This window comes from Schistocerca cancellata, chromosome 6 (assembly GCF_023864275.1).
Source record: "Schistocerca cancellata isolate TAMUIC-IGC-003103 chromosome 6, iqSchCanc2.1, whole genome shotgun sequence".
Classification (NCBI taxonomy): domain Eukaryota; kingdom Metazoa; phylum Arthropoda; class Insecta; order Orthoptera; family Acrididae; genus Schistocerca; species Schistocerca cancellata.
In genome coordinates this window covers 92,779,502-92,803,449 of record NC_064631.1, presented here as the reverse complement: position 1 = coordinate 92,803,449, position 23,948 = coordinate 92,779,502, and the positions used below count along the sequence as shown (strand labels likewise).

General features: G+C 39.3%; 1 protein-coding gene across 11 annotated transcripts in view; it reads left to right on the top strand.

Annotated features, from left to right (window-relative positions):
* Nucleotides 1-23,948, top strand: part of LOC126088583 (titin) — a 1,213,778-nt gene that overhangs the window by 1,033,435 nt on the left and 156,395 nt on the right. For all 11 annotated transcript variants that reach the window (XR_007519972.1, XR_007519973.1, XR_007519977.1 and 8 more), the window contains exons 10-11: nucleotides 601-867; nucleotides 8,039-8,401. Coding sequence is in view for 5 of the 11 variants with exons in the window: in XM_049906783.1 (XP_049762740.1) it covers nucleotides 601-867; nucleotides 8,039-8,401 (630 nt within the window). In the remaining 6 variants the exon portion in view is untranslated. The remainder of the gene's footprint in view (nucleotides 1-600; nucleotides 868-8,038; nucleotides 8,402-23,948) is intronic.

The window sequence follows — 23,948 nt, the reverse complement described above, 5'->3', positions numbered from 1 at the left end:
AATAAAACATACAAGTGGACAGTTGGTAGAGCATAGATAGATAGGTATCTAAATAGATAGATAAATTGTTCACAGATTGAGTGGGAAAATAAGAATATATCAACAAAAAATCTTGTATGTGCTTTTATTTTTAGAGAAGTGAGCAACTGTTTTATATTTATACTCATTTGTCTTGTAGAACACAAGCATTTCAGATATGACCACAGAGTAACAATATTCAGAATGTCATTCTAAAATGAAAATGTATTCCACAGAGCTAACCACAAAATTATACTGAACACTTTTACATTAACTTATAGGGTCTTCGTGGACTGTTTTGAGGCAGTACAGATTGCATGCACTACACCTGTAAAGCCATTGGTGTCAAAATACAAAGTAGACTTAATGTATACATTTCACGTGACTGAATAAATCAACTTGTGAAACGGAGAAAATACAAATTATTGCTTGTAAAAAGTGTAGTATTTAGGATTTTAGAAATGCTTGACTTTGAGAATTATGGTTATGTTATCAGTGACCATTCTGAACATGTTGCCTACAGAAATCACATATTAATGATTTTTGAAGAAAAATATTAAGAATCTCATGTTGTCATAACAGATCCTCCTGGACCTGCGACATTGGTGTATGAGCCTAGTCGAGTTGTGAAGAAAGGCACAGTGACGTTAACATGCAGTGTGGAGGATCCAGGAAGACCAGAAACAACAAAGTTCCGCTGGATCAGAGGATCTCATAACATATCAGCAGTAACATCAGCTAACTGGACAATTGACCCTGTGTCATTAGAAACAGAATCAAATTTCACATGCCTTGCCTATAATGAAGGAGGAGAAGGAGAGCCAGCAACTGTTTTTATTGAAGTACTAGGTGAGTTCTAGTAATTGCAAGGATAAACCAATATCCCAAGTAACCATTTCACCTGCTTGTTCAATTATTTCTAAAGATGATAACTGTAGTTTGAGTGTAATAAATGCTTGATATAATGTTATTGTTAGTCTGTCTGGTTGTCTTTCTGTATCGTGTGAGATGCAGATTTTCTATATGAATTGCCATTTGTGCAATGACGGATAATATATGTTTTCCATCTTAAGACAATATATGTTAGAGCACTATATGTTTAAGAAATAATTAACCCTGAGTTGTGCATAACAGAACCACTCTTCAGCTTTATATGTCTGAAGAAAGGAACAAGATAGAAAAAGAGTACACAATCTTATCTAGTATATTGTATTTTTGTACTGTTATTAAGATGACACACATTCCTTTTTAAATTCTGCTTCATCAGAAACTGCCCAAAGATTTCTCAGAAGGAACTTACATAAAGTTCCTCGTACCAGTTTCTTGAAGATGAACCTACTAGCATCATCACATCATGTATATGTATTGTAAAAAACATGAATCTGTCACACTTTTTATTTGCCATCAGCACTGGAATTATATCTGAATTACTACTTGCTCCATAATAAAGAAGCACACCAAATATTGCATTAACGAGAAAGAGAGTCCAAAATCAACTCGGAGATTACCATGTGCTTCCATGAAAAATTTTTGCATGTTGTTTACATCTTTTCATATTGACTACAAACCTAATTGGTATATGTTACTACAAGATGACTGATTTCTACCTGAAGATGACTGCTTTAAGTGGTTGAAATTGAGTCACATTTTAATAACTGTAGCGGCCTACACAGATTAAAAACTTTTATGCATTATATTGAAATTGTTTTTTCATTAATTTAACCATGCTAAATTTCATGGAAGGAGTAACAGGCTAGTTTCTACCCCCCCTCCCCGTTTTCTATCTCTATCTCTTGTATATAGATGCATTAAAAAGAAATAAACTAAACTAGGACACCAGTTGCAGTTTCTTCACTAGGAAACTTATGCTGTCAATCAGCTGACATTTGAGGGGCCCAGTGGAATAGGGGCATATGTCACCTGTGCAGTGATTTTGGTACAGGAAGACAGCTGATGCCATCTAATATCGTCGGTGAGAACTTCTAGCACAGTGGCATGTGCGCATTCCTTTAAAGAGAGCGTATTATATTTGCTGTTATTCAGGACTGACACATTCCCAGTGGAAAAGAGGGCCATACAAGTAATATCTCTGTGTCTCATGAGTCGATCCATCTCATTGTTTGACTTTTTTGGTTTCAGAAAGCCAATTGGAAAGCGTTTCTCAAATGTTGTTCATATGTTTCCAAGATGGCTGCAATAGGTGTTGCTATTAATGTTATGAAGAAAATTCAACATTACATGTAAAGAAAAAAATCCTAAAGAAAATGAGTGGAAAGATAATGAAAGGAAGAGGTTAAGAAAGAATGGAAAAGAATTTAAATCCCGAAAAATAAGATTGTGCCTGAGAATGAGTCTTGTAGGCCCAGTGATCCATGCTGCAAAACTAGTTTCTGCAAATACTCAACATTGAATGAAGTACAGGAGGAGGCAACATTTATTGTGTTTTATTGGTTGGGAGATTATAATGAGCAAATTCTTATTTATTTGCGTTAGTGCGGCCTAATAAGTGCAAAGAAGTGTACCCAAAGAAGAGGAAGGTTCCAACAGTAAGCGTTCAGGTATTTTATTCGTAACCCTCCAATTGCTGAGGATGAAGTGCGTAATACTGCATTTTTAACTGTTCATGTCATTTCTGTTAAATGCTTGAGGACTGTCTGTAGCAATGAAGAATGTGACACTGAGAGTCATGAATCAACAACACATGTATCTGTACATACACCTAGATGAAATAGAAGAGGTAAGCATTCTATCAGACCTCATGACATTGATAATAAGAAAGAAAAAAAAAGTTAGAAATCACATCGAAATGTTTCCAAGGTACACATCAAATTATAGCAGAATGCAGAATCCGAACAAGTCCTACATAACCTCTTTTCACTCGATCGCTGGAATGTATCATTTGTACTGTTAAGATCTTCAAAATACAGATGAAGTCCCAGTGAAACAACATGTGTATGAAACCATTTTCAACACAGAATATAATATTGGTTTTAAATTGCCATTGATTGATTGATGTCATATTTGTTATTCTGCTAAGGCATGCCATAAACCAAATCCACAGACATCAAACTACACCTTGAGAAAGCTGAAGCTGCATATAGTGCTCCGAAAAGTGACTCAAATGAGTCGAAACAGGATAGTAGTCATGCACAAGAATGTCATTGAAGGCTCATCATTTATTCTGATTTGTGTGTTGGATAAAATAAAAACTATTTTATCCTAGGTCTGTTTTTGTACCTCCTAGATAAAAAATGTTTTGATGTTTTGAGCACAAATTTCCCTTTCCTGGACACACATTCCTCCCATGTGACAGGGTTGTTGGAGTTATTGAGAAGCTGAAAAGAAAGACACAGGCTGTGTAAACTCCAGTGGAATGGGTTGAACTTATATGAAAGAGGAAGCAAAAGAAAACATTCATTGTGGTTGAAATGGAGAAAGACGACTACATGTCTTTGTCATCTATAATGAACAGTATCATCAAACATAACATTACTGTTGACTAAAAGCCCACAGACAACAGAAACTCAATGGTGTTTAGATTAATGAGTGCTGAACATTCTGTATATATCAAATATTTACACAATCAAACTGGGAAACCTGTGTGAGTTAGTTTACAGAAGTGTTGTGGATGATTTACAAAGCTTGCAGACTGCCAGTAAGTTCCTAATTATCCAAATGGATATCAAATTAAGACAGCAAAGTTCAAGGATCTTCAAAGCTTACTGCAATTTGTGCCTCCAGTATATTCAAGTTTTTATCAGTCATTGATAAGTGATGGTAGTTAGTAGTTACTGTAACAACTGTTGGTATCACAGCAGGAGTTCACATTACTATACAAAATCATATTTCCTTACTTCCAATTTCCTGACACAACATACCCTGGTGGCATGTGGCCATTTTCCACTGGGCCCCTCATTTGTATACATTGGCAAATTTACAATTGTAAAAATCATGCTGAATAGTTTGACAGTAGGGCTGCTTAACATTTCTCCATCAATTAACTTTGACCCCCTCCTTTCCCCATCCCATCAGTTTCATATTTACCAATTATTAACTGTTTTTATTTTTAAAAAGCTGTCTTACATCAGGGGAACATCCATGGAAACATGATAACTTCTTCCTTTGTCATATTTTATGTGAGTTATTCATGGAGTGATTTCCTTTCATTGACTGATAATCAAAGCCATTGTCACATTAAACAGTACATTGATGATATTTCTGCTGTTGTAAACCTGGACTTCAGTAATGTATGAAAGTCAAAGCCTGCATATTGAGATTGGATTAATTTTGAATTACTTTGAACCTCTGATGAAGTTAGTTCTGTCCAGCCATCCTGATTTAGATTTCTCATGATTTTCCTAGATCATTTTGGCACGGCTGGTATCTTCAGCAGGGTCATGACCAATCACCTGTTGGACCTCATAAAAATAATCTTATGTACTTTATGTGCCAATGTACTTGAGCTATTTATTTTCATTGTACCATCATAAAAAATCCTATATCATTATTGGGTGATCTCCGCTGTACCCCACAAAAATAGTCTTACACATTTTATATGCCTATATACTTGAGCCATTTATTTTCATTGTACCATCACAAAAAAATCCTATACCATTATTGGATGATGAATTAGTAACTAAATCATCATCATCGTCATCATCATCATTTAAGACTGATTATGCCTTTCAGTGTTCAGTCTGGAGCATAGCCCCCCTTATACAGTTCCTCCATGATCCCCTATTCAGTGCTAACATTGGTGCCTCTTCTGATGTTAAACCTATTACTTCAAAATCATTCTTAACTGAATCCAGGTACCTTCTCCTCGGTCTGCCCCGACTCCTCCTACCCTCTACTGCTGAATCCATGAGTCTCTTGGGTAACCTTGCTTCTCCTAAATAAAAATAATAAAACTATACAGCATTGTTAACATTTCATTAGATCAGTTAAATTTTAACAATTTAATTTTCTTGTCTGTGATACTTAGGACACTTCTGGATTAGGCATATGTCCATATCAAAGGTTATGTTCATCAGGCTAAAAAAGCTTCCCATACATTTTAACAATATTATGAAAGGTGTAGTTGCTACTCACCATATAGTGGAGGTGCTGGGTCGCAGATAGGCACAACAAAAATAGTGTCAGAAAGTGGGTATTTGGCCAAAAAGGCCTTCGCCAGAAATAGACAACGCACACACACTCAAATACAATTTGAGTTGCATTTGCATGAGTGCATCTGTGTATGTTGTCTATTTCCAATGAAGGCCTTGTTGGCCAAAAGCTCACTTTCTGATTGTCTTTATGTTGTGCCTATCTGTGACTCAGCATCTCCAGTATATGGTGAGTAGCAACTATCCTTTTCATGATATTGATATGTTCTATACTGGATTTTACATTGTGTGATTTTCCCATACATTGCACATTTAACTATAATATTGATAGAGATTAGTAAATGTACTGACCATTTCTTTATACAGTACTAATAAAAACTGATACATTGTATGGAGATGATGATGAGCTACACAGTATTATGAGCTAACATTCAGATTCTAGTCAATTATTTCTGCCACACAAGTTGTTCACACATACTTCATGGTTCAGTTAAACTCATGGTACTTCAAGTGCTGCAGTGCGGGCTGTATACATTGCAGGATGCTAAAACATTGTAGGTATCTTCATTAATCGATGTACTAATGGAGTATGCTGAAAAGATAGTAATTCCACTTTCTGCCATCAGCTGAAAATATGGCAGTGTAATCAGTCAGAATGTGAAGCGGTCTCTGTTTTGATGTCTATATGCTGTTTGCTGCGTGGCATCAATGTTGATTTCTTTTGTAAAGTAACTGTTGTAAAGGATTAAAAACGCTGAAGTTCTAAATGTGAAATTCAATGGCTGTTAAGAAGAAAGACCATGCACTGCTGATAAAGTTATTTCATCAGAATGGCAGCAATAGCAGCACTGCATTTCAGGAATATCGCTCACACAAACAGTTGTAAGGGACCCCTTGCCTGTAAATGGGCTAAAGAATGTGATCGAGAAAGTTGAAGAAAAAGGTGAATTAGATGGTACCACAGGGAGGAGAAGGGAGCCCATTCCCGTGACAGTCATTGATGATGTTGCTATAGCTATAACCGATCATTCATAACATGCCTCATATTCTGTAGACAGTGGTCAGTGGGGATCCTGGTCAACAGTTCAAAAGATTTTATGATGCATTTTACATTGGTATCCCTACAAGATTCAGAATGTGCACCAAATGGAACTCAAAGATAGGCTACAACACCATGTCATTGACCCGAACAGAATAGATGACGTGTGGTTGGCGAATGTTCTTTGGTTGGATGAGACACATTTTACTCTGCATGGTGTTGAGAATGCACAGAACGGTTGCATTTGGGGTTCTTTTCCACCACATGTTGTGCACGAACATACACTGCACTCATCTTAATGTGATTGTGTGGTGTAGTTTCACAAGCTCCTTCATTCTCAGTCCTTTTTTTCTTTTAGGAGATGACACCTCACAGACCTGTTATGTGCACAGTGACATCTGTATGTTATAAAGACCTACCTGTGCAACAAATGATTCCGGCTTTACAAGAATGCAATGATGTCCAAACCACTATGTAAAATGGTTTGACACCACATGTCACTTGCCTGGTGAAAGATTTACTTTGAGAAACCTTTGGTAATGGCCAATTCATCTCTAGGTAGTTTTAAGATGAGATCCCACAATCTAAATCCATGTGACTTCTAATTTTGGGAGACGATGTTGAATACATGTTGTAACTTGTGACCATACCCTAATAAAGATGCCAGAAACACTGTTATCATGTTTTTTATCATTCCCGCCCTTTTTATGCACCCACACCACATTCTGACTGCTTGCACTGCCGTGTTTTCACCCGGTGGCAGAAAGTGGAACTATTATTTTTTTCAGTATACTCCGGGAACGCACCAATTAATGAACATACCTACAATGTTATAGTGTCCTGCGATGTATACAGCCAACACTGCAGCACTCAGATCAATGTCAGTCTAATTGTAGCCGCCACTCAGAAGTTCTAACTGGCTCAAAATGCCTGGTGCATGAATTAATATACCCATTTCCTTCAAGCCAAGTGCTTCAGAATTGTACAACAGTGCGTCACACATTGTGAATTTATTTACATACAAATATTCTTTGTAACATTCAAGGCAATTTTTTATGCATCTTCAATGTGTGCTTGCTAGTTTCATATCCATACTTTGTTCATGAACGGTGTATACTCACAGCAACCTACAAGCTCACCTGATCAATGTATTTCCCCTGGCTTTTGTTATTCAACCTCACATTGTATTTGCATTTATATCTGTTGATATCTGTCTTACTTTTTGAACGTGAACCAGTTATGGTATATTACTTACACACAGCACTCATGAAACAACAAATGTTTACGTACTCCATATAATTTATACAATATATGTACAGTAAGCAAAAACTTAATCATCGACATTTTCAATGACAATACAGAATAAATCTGTTTCAAAGCAAAATAATGAAAATCATATGTTTTGTGTATTTAAAATATTGTATTGTTTTACATGTTTAGGGAAGCTTTATGCTTAATTCCAAATCATTGATTCCCATGGGAATCACTCTGCACGGTTTCACCTTTACACAAATCTTCATAATACCTCTCGACATAGCCACTATAGTTTCAATATTGTATGTTCTGATACAATTGTGACTCATTGTGATGATGTGCACATCTGTATGTGCATTGTAACTCTTCTGTTTGTGTCTCAGTGATCCCAAGAATTTATCATGTTGCATTTTTACACTTCATTTCCAATAATTTGGAACTTTGAAGACTGAAGGTTCCTTTCTACATTTTTAGATCTTCCTATAATACAAACTACATTTGCGTGCATGTTATTATTTAATCATAGAAACATTTTTTTCATAGCGATTTGTAAAAAAAAAAAAAAAAAAAAAAAAAAAAAAAAAAAAAAAAAAATATTGACTCATCTTTTCTTTTATAGCACCACCAGCATTCATTAACACGTCACCACCATATTATGGAGCAGCAGTAAACACTCAAAACTTAAACATTTCCTGCCGTGTGGAGTGTTCGCCAATTTGTGAAGTGAATTGGTTGAAGAATAATGTTCTCATTGATACAAGCAATGGGTCAGCTTCACCATACACTGTAATTAATAAGCGTCTACCTGCTGACACAGCTGCTAATGATTTCCAGTCCATACTGTCGACACTGCTGTGGAATATGGATGCATGGCCTGGGAAGCAGTTTGATATACTGCATGATAGTGCAAATTACACATGTCTTAGCACAAGCAACTCTGTGGGGCCTGGTGTTAACAGTACCACAGTGTTCAGGGTAGAATGTAAGTAATACTTTATACTTTACAAAAATAACACATATTGAAACAGCACAAAAGTATGTTTCTTACTGAAATTTATCTTTGAGACATAAAACAGATATTTTATGGTGCAAATAACTATATAAAATTTTAAAAGTATTTTCCCATTTCATTCCTACGTAAAAAGGGCATGCATCATTTCTAATACTCATAAATACCATAATAATGTGCTGCTGTAGTTGGAACTATCATAAGTTGCAAATTCTTATCCATAAGTAATTGTAAAAGGTGAGGAAAGCATCAGGTCATTAGTGTGCCTCCAAAAAATCTTCTATACTAGTAATAAAATTGTAAAACTGTTGTGGTTGTCTGTTTGAACATGCTAATTTCTAAAATTTTCATGGGATTTTCGCAAGTAACTTGAGCATAACTTGAAGCAATGTATAGGCTCTATTTCATCAAAAATTTTATCTAAAATTATCTGCTCAGCTCAGTAGTTCAGATGTTTAATCATCATGGTAAGTAAATGGTGCTCCTAGTTTCTCTCTCTCTCTCTCTCTCTCTCTCTCTCTCTCTCTCTCTCTCTCTCTCTCTCTCTCTCTCTCTCTTTTTATTTTATTGTTTTTTTTATTTTTTAAAAACTTGGTGCCAGACCTATTTTCAGAAATTTACGCAATCTTATCTTTATGAGTACAAACTAACAGCAAATTTGTTTGACTAAGATATATGGATTTACTGATGTTGCTTCATATATTATTAACTTAACAACATTGTTTTGCTTCTTGCAGTAGATTTTATTTATATTTGACTTCTTTCATAGAAAAGGTTTTTTACCCCAGTGACAGAAGAATTTTCGGAAGCTTATGTCAGTGACTTGAACACTGCAGTCTTGTTTTTACAAATACAAACTAGGCCAGGATATTTGGATTTACTGATTTTGCTTTTGTGTATTAAAAGCTTAACAACATTGCTTTGCTTCTTTAGATTTATTTATTTGCTGAAAAAAAATGAGTTTATTAAGTTGGCTCTGTAATTTGGGTGATTACTCATAACATTTTGATTTCATTTTGTTTATGAATAAAAACGCCCAGAAAATGGTCAAGTCTCTCTGAATACACCAGAATGACTAAAGGACTGAGAATTATGTGGTCTCAAGAATCCAACAAAGATCATGAAGCAAGACTTGTTGCACTTCGACAACATCATGCTGTAACTCACTCTTTGAAAAATCCTTGTGAAAGCGAGCTGCAGTTGAATTCTTATTGAGAGCATCATGCACTATTTTACTCCAAAGAACCTTTCATTTATAGAGGCTTAAAGTTACTTCTCTTCAGTGCAACATCATAGACATGGAAATTTTGACCAGAAGTTGTGCAGACGGGAAAGTTTTTATACTGTGAATCCCAGTTATTCCTAAAAATTTAATATTTTGCTTTAAGTGTGTACAGTTCCATGAGTTTATGTTATGACATGACTATAAACTGCATGTTGTAGGCTGTTAGTTGCTTTCCTCATGGCCAGCTCTACATGACTCTACTGTAGTCATGAATCAAATAAGCTCTTGAATAATATCCCCAATCATACAATTTCAAACATTGTATGCAAAACAAAAGCCTTAAGGACAGCTATGAATAAGTAACCAATGCCAGTGTTATCAGCTAGTGCAACAATATTTTTAGTAGTTTTTAACCACTTTGTCGTAGATTGAGATAGAATTTCACAAATGTTCTGAAAGCTGCAACTACCAAGAGCAATTTATTCATAAGCCAGTCTGTGAAGAAAATGTATAACACTCATTGGTGAAAAACACAGCATATCCCTTTGAGGATGTTTAGATGGAGACTGGGTAAATGAAAAAGATGGTTTCAGAACATGGAAAGTTTACTTATCCAGCAAAGTTCACAAACAGGTGATTGTATCACATTTCACATAAGAAATGGTTCACTTAATTGAAACAAAGAACACATTTCAGAATTATACCACAAATTAGGCAAATAGTTGATTAAGTGCAAGAGTGCGTATATAGCAGAAAAGTTCAAGATGACAGAGAGGCAGTTTTACCTTACTGCCTACTTTTTTGGTATACAATCGGTATTTGCAGAAATTCTGGTAATAATAATAATAATAATAATAATAATAATAAACAGAGTGTGTAACAGAGTCAGTGAAAAAAGATCCCTGACGACTGGCAGCTGTGAAGTGCAAACAACTGCAGGGAAGAAAAGTAGTCATGTATAGAGCTGTAAAACAGTGAGGCATTTCTGTAGGGATGTATACAAAATTGTGTCACATGATTGGCTGAGGTGGGTGTATGAAGCAGCCATGCCAAGCCCACTGCAAATATCAGGGATCTGCTTTCACCAACTCAACTGTAGCGCACAATAAATATAAAACAGACAGTGAAACATTGAGTGGAAGACATTAATCAAAATACATTTGTCCACGAGAATAGCACTGTTAAAAACCATTGACGACTGCTGTAGGAAAATTGTATTGAAGAATTTTCCCAAAACTGCTTCAAATTGCCATATGTAAATGGTGGCATTGACATAAAAATTATTTCCAGGTGCTTGTTGATGATAAGATCCAATATCGCAGCAGCAAAATTCTGAATTGTATTTTCAAGGATATCCCAACAAAGGAAAATCAGAGAATTCTGCCACCATTTGTTGTTATTATTATTATTATTATTATTACTATTATTATTATATCCCTTGGTTTTGAACAACTAGAAATCACGTAATAATTTCAGTTCCTTTTTTTTTTCTTTCAGTATTCTTTCATGCTTTCACCATGTTTCCTTTTCCTTTCTTTAGGCCACTTCACACTTTTTTTACTGCTTCGGCCATGGAATCTTTTCTTTCACAATTTAATACTTTCCTTCTGAAAATATCACTTTCTGAGATAAATTTACAAATTCTCTCCAGATGTCAGTAAAACAAGATAAATTGTAGGACCAAGTGAAATAGAAATAGAAAGTTCAAAGAAATGATAGAATGATTCAACAATGTTGTCGAGACCAGTTCAGTCAATGAAGCTTGCATTGTAGTTCTGATTCAAATGAACCTACACTTCCAGTTCGAAAAACGTATTTGTGTCTCTTCACAGCGCTAGTATTCCAGCTCTGATAAATGTCATGGTACTCTTAAACATATTTTAAGTTATTTCCAATCTCTGATACGAAAAAGCTGTGCACAGTATTTTCGTTTAGTATGTTTGAGCATGAGCAAACAGTGTAACTTACACTTCTTCTAAAGTACTGAAACTGTTGGAAATAGCCATAATATTTCTTCAAGTAGTATCATATGCCTTACTGATATCAAAGAAGATACCGATACAGTGATGCTGACGGAGAAAAGCCTGCTGAATATCCGCCTCTAGGAAGGTCAGGTTGTCGAATCCACACTGAAAGTGGCTAAGGAGCTGTCTGGTCTCTAACAGCCAGACCAGACGCCAGTTAACCATCCATTCCAGGGTCTTTCCGACACAGCTTGTCAAGGCGATACTACGATAACTACCGGGACATGTGCGGTCCTTTCCTGGTTTGAGGAGAGGGATGAGGATTGCCTCCCTCCACGAGGTGGGGAACACTCCTGTGTGCCATATTAGATTAAAACATTCGAGGAGGATTTCCTTTGACGCCGCCTTGGAGACACTATATTGCACAACTGCATCAATGGGGCTTTTGTGGCCGCCTCCCCATTTTCATTCGGTCTTTCCTGTCTCAGCGGTTTTTTCAGACCCGAGTTGGTAACACACTGTCTGATCGCTTTGAGCAAGAGAACGGTTTCCCCCAGGGCAGTGTTTTAAGCATTACCCTCTTTGCCATAGCCATCAACAGTATAACGTCTACAGTGAGGAGTCCAGTAGAGTGCTCCTTATTTGTGGATGACTTTGCTGTTTTCTGTTCCTCCTCCAGTGTTGCAACCGCGAGCCGTCAGTTGCAGCTAACAGTGCGGCAGTTAGAGGAGTGGGCTGCAAAGACAGGTTTTCGGTTTTCTGCCGATAAGTGTGTTTGAGTTCATTTTAATCGTTCTCGTAGTGTTTTTACTTTGCCTGCCTTGCATATGGGGGATACTGTCCTACATTTTAGAGACACAGTGCGGTTTCTGGGCCTAATTTTTGACTCCAGGTTGTCATGGCTGCCATACCTATGTGACTTGAAAGCCAGAATGCTGAAGGCACTGAACATCCTCAAGTGCCTCAGCCACAGGTCTTGGGGCGCGGACAGGGCGCGTCTCCTTCAGTTTTATGGAGCTTTTGTGCGTTCACGGCTGGACTATGGGTGCACAGTGTATGGGTCAGCAAGGCCATCTTATTTGCGGATCCTTGACGCTGTTCACCATGCTGGGATTTGACTGGCCACGGGTGCTTATCGGACCAGTCCCATACCCAGCCTCTGTGCTGAGTCTGGCAAACCGCCACTTACCATCCGGCAGCAGCTCCTGCTGGTGCGCCAGGCTTGTCAGTTTCTTGCAGCTCCCAGCTCTTGTTGCCCATCCATCTCTGGACCGCCTTTTTACCTGCCGTCCCCGGGCTACGTTGGCATTTGGGATGCGTGTGCAACGTGTACTAGAGTCCCTCGGTGTGGAGTCTGTACAACCCCAAATCCAAGGTTTTAACCGCCTGCCACCCTGGTTACTGAAGAGGCCCGGAGTGATTTTAGATTTATTGCAGTACAAGAGAGATTGCACTCCTGCCACCATTTTTAATGCAGCATTTTCTGCCATTTTATCTGAGCACCACGACTATGTAGCTGTTTTCATGGATGGGTCGATACAAGGGGATTCTGTTGGTTGCTCAGTTGTTTTTCCGGATCGTGTCCTCAAGGTCCGACTGCCTCAGACTTTTACTGTCTTTGATGCGGAATTGTCTGTGATCTTGCGGGCACTGGAGCACATGAGACAATCTTCCTCTCCTAAATTTCTTGTCTGTTCCAATTCACTCAGTGCCCTTCACTCATTGCAACATTTGTATCTGGCAGACAAAATTGTCCAGACCATCCAGGATGCCCTCCTCCGACTACAGCGACTGGAGAAGGTTGTAGCTTTCTGCTGGGTTCCGGGCCATGTCGGCATTGCTGGGAATGAAAGGGCAGATCTCGCAGCCAAGGAGGCGTGTCTCGCCCCACAAGTATCTCAGTGTGCTATCCCCTTGCACGCACTCACCTCACGGGTCATGCGTCGGTGGGAGGAGGAGTGGCTGGAAGTGACTGACAATAAGCTCCGTATAGTCAAGCCCACAATGCGTGTGTGGTGTACCTCCTTTCAGCCCCATCAACGGGACGAGGTTCTCCTCACTCGGCTTCGAATAGGCCACAGCCCTATGACGCATGGCTTCCTGCTCCGGCGAGAGGACCCTCCAATGTGTGGTGCTTGCGGCGTCCAGGTCACTGTGCGCCATGTTTTATTGGATTGTGTTTTATTTTCTGACCAGCGGGTCGCGGCTGACTTGCCAGCGGACCTGCCATCTCTTTTAGGCAACACTCGGACGAATGTGGCTAAAGTTTTAAAGTTCTGTGCCTTGTCAAATGTTTTTACAAAGATTTTAGGGAGAGGATTTTAATTTGCTCACCGTGTGACAAGCTCGCCCATATTTTATGTAAGTGGCCAGCCAATAACAATTTCCTGTGACATTCTTCTTGCTATGTTTCCCCTTTCCTTAGGTTTTACTTTCTTATGTAGCATTTTCCTTCTTTTCCTGCTTTCTTTGAGTGTGTGCTTTAGTTTTCTTAGGTCTGTCCACATTTGTTCCTTTTAATGTGTGTCAGGGTGCTGATGACCTCGATGTTGAGCGCTCATAAACCCCAACACACCACCACCACCACCACAATATTTCTTCAATATCAAGTGAACTTGAATACTATTAGTCTACAATGAAAAGGCTGAAAACAAGTCAAAGAAAGCCACTGGATGAACTACAATTAACTGCACTCGCTATGGCACCAATAGAAAAAAAGGGATCAGAAACATTGCAAGACATGGTGAGAAAATGATCACTAAGTATGCTGTGAGTAAGGATCACCCCATAGAATTCATCTACAAATAGACAAGCTACATATTAGGTTGGTGCGTAAGTTCATAGCATTTTTGTTCTGCGCATTTGTATTCCAGTTGCTATGGGTTTATTTATTGATTGTCATTTTTTTATTTGTAGTTCACACATTTTTGTTTGGAGATAGTAAATGAAGCTGCGGGCACTACAAGATGGAGTGCCTAGAATAGGAATCACTCCATCATATTCTTCTGGGGTGACACAGTGGAGGTAGCCAGAAACTGTGCTATGTATGGAATAATGTCATTGGATAAAATATGGCAAGAAAATGGTTTTCTCATGTTAAAAAGTATCATTTTGATATTAGTGACTCTATACATTCGGGAAGACCTTCCAGGTTTGATGAATATCATTTAAATCCTTAATCCACAATGATCCACATCAGTGTACCTGAGAACTGACAAAGTGGTGAACTGTGGTCATTCCACTATCGTGCAACATTTACATGCAGTGAGGAATATTCAAAAATCAGGTGCATGGGTACCATGTGCTCTAAGCCAAAATCACAAAAATCAGCAGATGGCCCTATGTGCATCTAGCCTTGCTCATCATCAGTTGGTTTGTAAACAACACTGACTATTTCTATCCCATATCATTACTGGTAACAAGAAACGATGCCTTTATGCTAGCGTAAGGAAAAGAAAGGAATGGTTGAGCCCAAACAAAGCACCAACTCTCTGTACAAAGACCTGAATGCATTCACAAAATATTATGTTATGCGTCTAGTGGGATGTGGCAGTGGTGTGGTGTACTATGAATTTTTTCACCAGTGTGTAACCATCACTACTGACAGTTCTTGTCAACAATTGAAATGTCTTACAGGTGCAGTCCAAGAACAACAACCAGGATGACTGTGTGAAGTGATGTTACTCTATTTTAATGCCCACTCACATTCTGCTAGACTGACAAAAAAATACTGTACTGGAGTTGGGTTGGGAAGTCATTCCACATTCACCTTATTCACATGATGTTGCACCCTCAGATTTTCACCTTATATGCTCTCTGTCAAACAACCTGGGAACCTGCTTTCTGTGAATTTGTCCTCTGAACATGGCTTGATGAGTTCACCTCAAAAACTTGTGATTTCTACAGTCACAGAATTGCAATGTTATCCCAGCATTGGCAGACTGTTGTAAATTATGAAGGAGAATAGATTATTAATGAATAAAGCCTCTGTTGTTTTTATTGAACTTACAGAAAAGCACTACAAACTTATGCATCAGCCTAATACCTGTGCAGCCCTCCTATGTAGAAATCACATGGGCCACTTTTGAGTAGTAGTTGGTTTATTTATAAACTAGCAACACATTCTGGCTTCACATATGTAGCACTAAGTATTTATGGTTGGATGCCTTGTTTATAATAGTATGAAAAGGATAGTTGCTACTTGCAATATAGTAGAGGTGTGGATGTCATGTGACTTAAGCCTCCCGTCAGGTAGACCATTCGCCAGGTTCAAGTCTTTTGATTTGACGCCACTTGGGCGACTTGCATGTTGATGGGCTGTTCCATGTACCAGACACGTTAGAAATCTGGTGAAATAATGATATAAACACTTAAGTTTAAATTTTGTGTAGCAGGTGTGGTTATTTATTTAATTAACATGTTGTTAGCATCACATCACACAAGGAAAATTTTTATATGTACAGTTATTTAACACATAGAAAAGAAAGGTGTGATTATAAGTTGATGCATTAGTCGCTAATAGGAACTACTCTGGATCACCAGGAAAGGATTAATTTGGACACGTACATGCAATATGCTGAAAGTTTGTTGTTCTGCACCACTGTTACAGCTGGTTGATATTGTTAATCCCCATTTGTATACTGAGTCATTTACCATGCTTGCTACAAGAAATTTAAACTTACATGTTTGTCATTATTTCCCTAGCTTTCTAACATGTACCAGTTCCCATCAGATAACCAAAGTTAAGCGCTTTTGGGCATGGCTAGCACTTGGATGGGTGACCATCTGGGCCGCCGTGCACTGTTGCCATTTTTCGGGGTGCACTCAGCCTTGTAATTCCAACTGAGGAGCTACTCGACTGATTATTAGTGGCTCAGGTTAAAGAAAACCATCATAACAACCAGGAGAGCGATGTGCTGACCACACACCCCTCCTATTCGCATTCTCGGCTGAGGATGACGTGGCAGTCAGATGGTCCCGATGGGCTACTTGTGGCTTGAAAATGAAGTGCTTTTCTAACATGTATGGTACATTGAACAACATATAAATTCACATCATCGTATGCAACTTCTCTCACACAGCATATCACAACTTCATATTATTTATTGGGTTACAACATCCCACAATACTTGAAAATGACCATGTGTCAAAACTGCGGATGCAATAAACAATGTTTTGATGGCCTAAAATGGAATGATTTTATTTAAAAATTTCACAAAGGCTGTGGAGCCAGTCTCCATCAAAATTCTTGTTTATAATATGTAGTGATATACACAAACCTTCCTCAGGAATCAGTCTATTTGTTAGTGAAAACTCTATCAAAATCCCTACAATATTTCCTGAGACACCTTCAGATACAGACATAATAATGTGGCAAGGAATTTTAATTTATAATGTATGTATACATACACAAATCTTCCATGTGAATCAGTCTATCTATCAGTGAAAACTATATCAAAATCCCTGCAGAAGTTCCTGGGATTAGCCATAACATAAAGACTGAAAAATGGAGTTGGGGACTTTAATTTATAATATGTATAGAAGTTTGCATTTGTAAACTTAGATATTTTTATATTATTAGCACTCACTCATCTTGTACACATTTCTTTTCTATTAGAGATTCTTTAATGTTATCAATCAACAATTTATTTTCATTTTTTCCATAATTTAATATGTTGGGTATGTTGTCAAGTGTCCTCCTGTCAGGTACCAAAGGGAGTAGTATAATATCAGCTGAAACCACTAAAACTCAGCACATCCCTCCTCTCCAACAGAACTCCTGATAATTTCTATATGGACTTCTAAACTGAGTAAATCCTATTTTTAATTAGCCACCTGGATAGCTGAGCACTTTGAAGTACCCACTTCTGGGACACAGGGAGGCACAGTGGACGTGGATTGAATCCCCAGAAGTACACTAATGACCAGGACTGGTGTGCTGGTCAGCCCGGATGTGGTTTTTAGATAGTTTTGTATATCCACTCAGGTAAACAATGGGCTGGTTCCCACATCCTACCTCAGATACATGATTCACAGACATTTTTTACATCTACATCTGCGTCTGTACTCTGTAAACTGCTGTGAAGTGCATGGCAGACAGTACAGCCTATTGTACCAATTATTAGGGCTTTGTACCATTCCATTCACATGTGGATCTTTGGAAGGATAATTGCATAAATGATTCTGTGTGTGCTGTAATTAGTTAATCTTGCCTTTACAATTCTTAGGGGATGATACATGGGGTGCTGTAATATATTCCTATATTCATCACTTAAAGCCGGTTTCTGAAACTTTCTACGTAGGTTCTGACGGGGAACTGTTTGTCTATATTTAAGCATCTGTCAGTTCAGTTCTTTGAGCATCTGCATAACATTCTCCCATAGGTTATACAGACCTCTAGCCATTCATGTTGTCCTTTTTTTTTATCCATTCAATATCCTATATTAGTGCTATTTGGTACAGTCCCCACATGCAAGAGCAGCAGTATTCGAGGATGGGTCGCAGAAGTGTTTTTATACAGTCTCCTTTGTAGACTGATTGCTTTTCCCTATATTCTGCCAATGAATCATGGTGTGGCATCTGCTTTACCTACACTTGAAATTAGTTTTAAAATGCCTTTGGGTGTGATGACCGCATTGTAATTATAGCATATGTGAAGGTATAGTTGAATCTCTGTGTAATTGGAAATGTACCGCACTAGTCCCGACCCACCACTGACTGGATAGAGATGGGTCAACCCTATTTTGAATTGTAACAAACCACAGACCCCTTGAAGGGAGAAAAGTACCTGTTGAGAGGCAGAGAGAGATTAAGTGACATTGATATAGATGCAATATCTTTCTTTTAAAAGAACAGAAAAAGGGACACTCTTCTCTACCTGTATTAAAATTCTAGAACTTATAACATAAAGGCCTACCTGGAACTATGTATGTTATCAATGACAACCATGTTCAATCCAAAAATCGTCACTTGTGCGGGTACCAACTTCTTCTTGTCATGCATGATATCCTAAAAGCCATGTATAGAGATAACCAAATTGATGCAGTGTTTCTTGACTTTCAAAGAACACCCTCCTACTATGGAAGATTTTTTGGTATGTGATATTTAGACAGATTTATAACCAGATGGAAGCATTCGTGAAAGGCAGAATGCAGCACACTATGCCAGGTAGAGTGTCGTCTGCATACTTGAAACTAATTTCAAGGTCTGCATCAAGGAGGTGTAATGGGTTGACTGCAAACCAGTTTATATATTAATGTGGTATGGAAAGGAACATGAGGTATTCAGCCATAAATCTCTCCAGCCATCTACCTGTTGGTATAAAGAATTTAATGGATAGTAAAATTAACTAGTAAAATTAACTTCAAACATAAACTGAAGTCATATCTCCTTGGCAACTACTTGTACTCCATAGAAGAATTTCTGTATGTGTAGTAGTATGATGTGTGTGTGTGTGTGTGTGTGTGTGTGTGTGTGTGTGTGTGTGTAATGTCTGCTCAAGGCATTTTTGATGTGACCTCATAGCTCTAAAAGTCTTCTAGTATGAGTGATAACAGAATAAGTGCCTAAGTATTTCCTCCTTCACACTTAAGGAGTTGCACATTTCTATCATTACATGAATTTGGCAAAAATAAATAACAATTAATGAAACATACTGAAGTTGGGATCACTTTTGAGGAAATGGCTTAGTATTTCCTCCTTCATTCTTGAGGGCTTGAGCATTTTTAGGATTACACAAATTTGGCAAGAATAAATAACTTTAACGAAATGTACTGAAGGACGGACACATGTGAGCTGGTTTGTGTGATATTTATTCGTCAAGACTGGATATTTATTCCTCAAGACTAGATTCAACTACAAAAGACAATGAAATTTTGGAATTAGGAGGAGCCCTCACTCATGGCAGAGTCTTTTGAACAGGGTAAAGTGACTCATAGGTTACAGTGATTGGTGTGGCAACATCTGGCAGCTTGAACAAGCGACCACTGAAGAGGAGAAGATACCATAAGAACAATGTTCACACAGGTTAAATATGTGCACACAAAAAAGGGAGGGAATCATGACAAAGATTGGCTCACCTGGTGGTGAAGGGATGGTCAGGCAGAAGAAGCTCATTTCTGGGCATACTTGGTGGTAAAGTGACACCAAAGCAGCCAGGAATGACAGTAGTATAACTTGGCATGTACTTCTGGGACTCACTAGACTTTAATACACTGATAAACACATCACTGCTCTTGGTAATCCAGCAGCTGATACTGGGGGGATGAACCAGACATCTGGCATAAGGCTTTAAAGAATTGCAACAAAAACCTTTCATGGAAACACAGCTTGAAAATGGGATGTGGGACACATGGTAGAACCTCTCTTGTTTGCTGGAGCGTGAGGAAACATGAAAACTGAATAAAGGCACTAAATTCTGGTGTGAACGCAAAGATGTTACCTCATTGAAGTAGGAACAGAGACTGGAGGGGTGACAGCTGGATGCGCATTGCACCCAGAAAGCTTTTTTTTTGGGGGGGGGGGGGCATGCAGCACATCATCTGTTGCTGTCAGTGGAGGCAGATGAAAGGAATCACCACACAGTTCACCCTTTCTGAGAGCGAAATATTGGCACCCGCAGGGCAGAGGGGTGTTAAAATCTGACTCAGGATGCCTGCTGTTGGTAGTTAGATGGGACTAGTTGGCAGCTTATGGTGGCAATGTCTGTCAGGCATTGCAAAGTGTGTGGTATCTGATGTGATGTTGAAGACCGGTCATGTGTGGCATCATGGCAGTGGCCCTGCTGAGGATGCACAAAATAGCCAGTGCATGTTGTAGACCTCGAACTAAGGGGCACGCACATGGGTTGCCATTGCTGGTCCCTTATGTGTGGTATCTGATGTGATGTTGAAGACCGGTCATGTGTGGCATCATGGCAGTGGCCCAGCTGAGGATGCACAAAATAGCCAGTGCATGTTGTAGACCTCGAACTAAGGGGCACGCGCATGGGTTGCCATTGCTGGTCCCTTATGTGTGCTGTAGATTCCAGTCTGCAAAGACCATAAAGACACATCCCTCTACTGAAGACTGAAAATACCAAATGGCTTTGTTGCTCATACATGCCTTAGTGGTGCTGTACATTGGAGAATTTGAAAAAAGAAAAGGTGAGCAGTTGCCAGACATTATCCGCATGTTGCTGGTGGATAGCTCCAATAGCAGTTTGGCTCATGTCAGCAATTATCGTGAGGGGGGGCAGTAGGATTGGGGTGAGCCAAAAGGGTAGCATTAGTGAGGCCTTGTTTTGTCTTTTCAAAGCTCTCAATCATGGTCTGTGTGCAAGGGACTGGTTTGTTATCTTTAGTTTTATCGCCACGAAGTGCGGTAGTAAGGATCTCTTGGCTGGCAGTGATGTTCTTAAGATATCAATGGAAAAAGTTGATCATGCCTTTGAAGTTGGTAGGCCATGGAATATATTCTATTGCCTGCACCCTCTCAAGGAAGGGTGAGATTCAGTGGTAGAGACTAGTCCAAGAAATTCCACTTTTGTTGCCTGAAAAACACATTTTGTGGCATTGAGGGTCGCACAAGCTTTCTGTAGGCGGGAAAAAATTCCTTGAAGGTGTTCGCGATGTTCATTAGGGTGACCAGATGAGTATATCAGCTAAATAGGCATAATTGACACAGTATGCATAATTGGATTGTGGGAAACCCACATTGATTATGTAAAGTTTGAACCTCAGCTTCCGTAGAATGTGAATGTTTGGTATGGAATAATTGGTGACAAACTCATTTGACTAGTCTTTGTTGATGGCACCTTAAATGGTGATAAAAGTCAAACATTCAGGGAGGACACACTCCAATATTTCTTGCTGATCTTTCCTTGGACTTGGTGACAACCGGTGCAGTTTCAACATTATGGTTGTTCAGTATGTTATTCTGTAGCTACACGTGAAATATTATACTGCATGTAAAATTTTGGTGGATCGGAAGAGGCAGTGCAGTGTCTTGGCATGCAAGATTGCCAGATCTTACTTCACATGACTTGGGTGTGGGCTTACTCGAAGAGTGAAGTTTATAATAAAGTGCAACAGTGCGCGATAACATGATTCAGGGTATCATCAACGCGCGTCAATAGATGACATAGGAAATACTTTCAGCTATGTCATATCATTCCATATGTGGATAAATAAGTGCATAGAAGTAGATGGCAACATTTTTGAGCACATACTGTGAAATATTTTTGCAAACAAGCACCCTCTTGGTGAGAGGTGAGAGGACACACCTGAAACAAGCTTTTTTCACAATTATGAAAAAATCTGGTTTTCTTATTTTGATCCAAAGGATTTTTCTCAAGATACCTATTTTGGAACCCAATTGTGTTATTTTTTGATAATAGCACCATCCGTTGCACAATGCCAGAAGTGTTACATACAAAAGTTAACAACAATGCAGGAGAAGTCAGATTGCTACTTACCGTAAAGAAGACACATCAAGTTGCAGACAGGCACAGTTAAACAACACTGAAGTAAAGCTTTCGGCCACAGCCTTCATCAGTAGAAGAGAGAAACCCACACCACTCACATACACACAAACAAACACACCTCACACACAACATGACCACGAAATCCAGCATTTCAAGTCAGAATGCAACATCACGTGGGATGCAAGTAGCAATCTGAAGAGGGCAAGGAAGTGGAAGGGGTAGTAGTGTATAGATGGGGAGAGAGATGAACACTGTCTGGTGGAGTGTGTGAGGACTAGACTGCCAACAGGCGGAGCATCGGGAAGTTGTGGGGTAGGGAGGTGTGGAAAAAAAAGGAGCAAAAAATGAGATGAGTGGGAAAAGACTGGCAAATGCATTGACAGAGAGCTGCAAATAAACAGTCACCGATGCTGACGCTTATGGAAGATAAGAAGATGGAGGTGGAGGGGAGGATCCAGATGGCTCGGTTAGTGAAGCAGCCATTGAAATCAAGTCTGTAATGTTCAGCTGCGTGTTGTGACACAGGCTGCACTACTCTGCTCTTGGCCACGGTCTGGCTGTAGCCGTTCATCCTGGTGGGCAACTGATTAGTAGTCATACCATTATAAAAATCTGTCCAATGATTGCAGCAGAGCTGGTAAGTGACATGTCTGCTTTCACAAGTGGCCCCTAATGGGTTAGGATAAATCTGTGACTGGACTGGAATAGGATGTGCTGGCTGGGTGGATTGGGCAGGTTTTGCACCTGGGTCCTTCCACAAGGATATGATGCTTATGGCAAGAGGTTGGGATTGGGAGTGGCACAGAGAGGAACTAGGATGTTGTAGATGTTGGGTTGGCAACAGAACACAACTTTAGGAGGGGTGGGAACTATCTCGCGTAGGATCTCCCTAATTTCAGGGCACAATGATAGGTAATCAAAGCCCTGGCAAAGGATGTGGTTCAGTTGTTCCAGTCTGGGGTGGTACTGGGTGATGAAGGGGACACTCCATTTTGGTTTAATGTGGGCAGAGGTGCGATGAAACCATCAGAGAGGAGGAGGTCAACATCTAGGAAGATGGCATGCTGGGTTGAGGAGGACCACATGAAGTGGATGGGAGAGAAGGTGTTGAGGTTGTGTTGGAACAAAGATAGGGTGTCCTAGCCCTGAGTTCAGATCATGAAGATATCATCAATGAACCTGAACCACACTAGGAGTTTGGTGCTTTGGAAGGCTAAGAAGGTCTGTGCTAGATGGCCCATAAAAAGGTTGGCACAGGGGGTGTCATGCGGGTGTCCATGGCTGTGCAGCAGAATTTTTTGTATACCTTTCCTTCAAATGAGAAGTAGTTGCGAATAAGGATAACGTTATGAAGGTGTATGAAGAGTGAGGTAGCGGGTTTAGAGTCCATAGGACATTGGGAAAGGTAGTATTCAATAGTGGTAAGACAATAGTATGAAGGATGTTCGTATAAAGGGGGTTGATGTCAACAGTGATGAGTAGGGATCCAGGAGGTAAAGGGATGGGGATGGTGGAGAGTTCATGAAGTCCATCCCTATGTCACTCGCATTCACAACCCTTTGCCACAAGGATCATATCCCTGTGGAAGACCCAGGTGCGAAACCTGCCCAATCCACCCACCCAGCACATCCTAATACCATCTGTCACAGGTTTATCCTAACCCTTCAGGGGCCAGGCCACTTGTGAAAGCAGCAATGTCATTTACCAACTCTGCTGCAATCATCGCGCAGCTTTTTATATTGATGTGAGTACCAACCAAGTGTTCATCAGCATGAATGGCCACTGCCAAACTGTGGCCAAGAGCAAAGTAGACCACCTTGTGTCACAACATGCTGCTGAACATCACAGACTTCACTAACCAAGCCACCT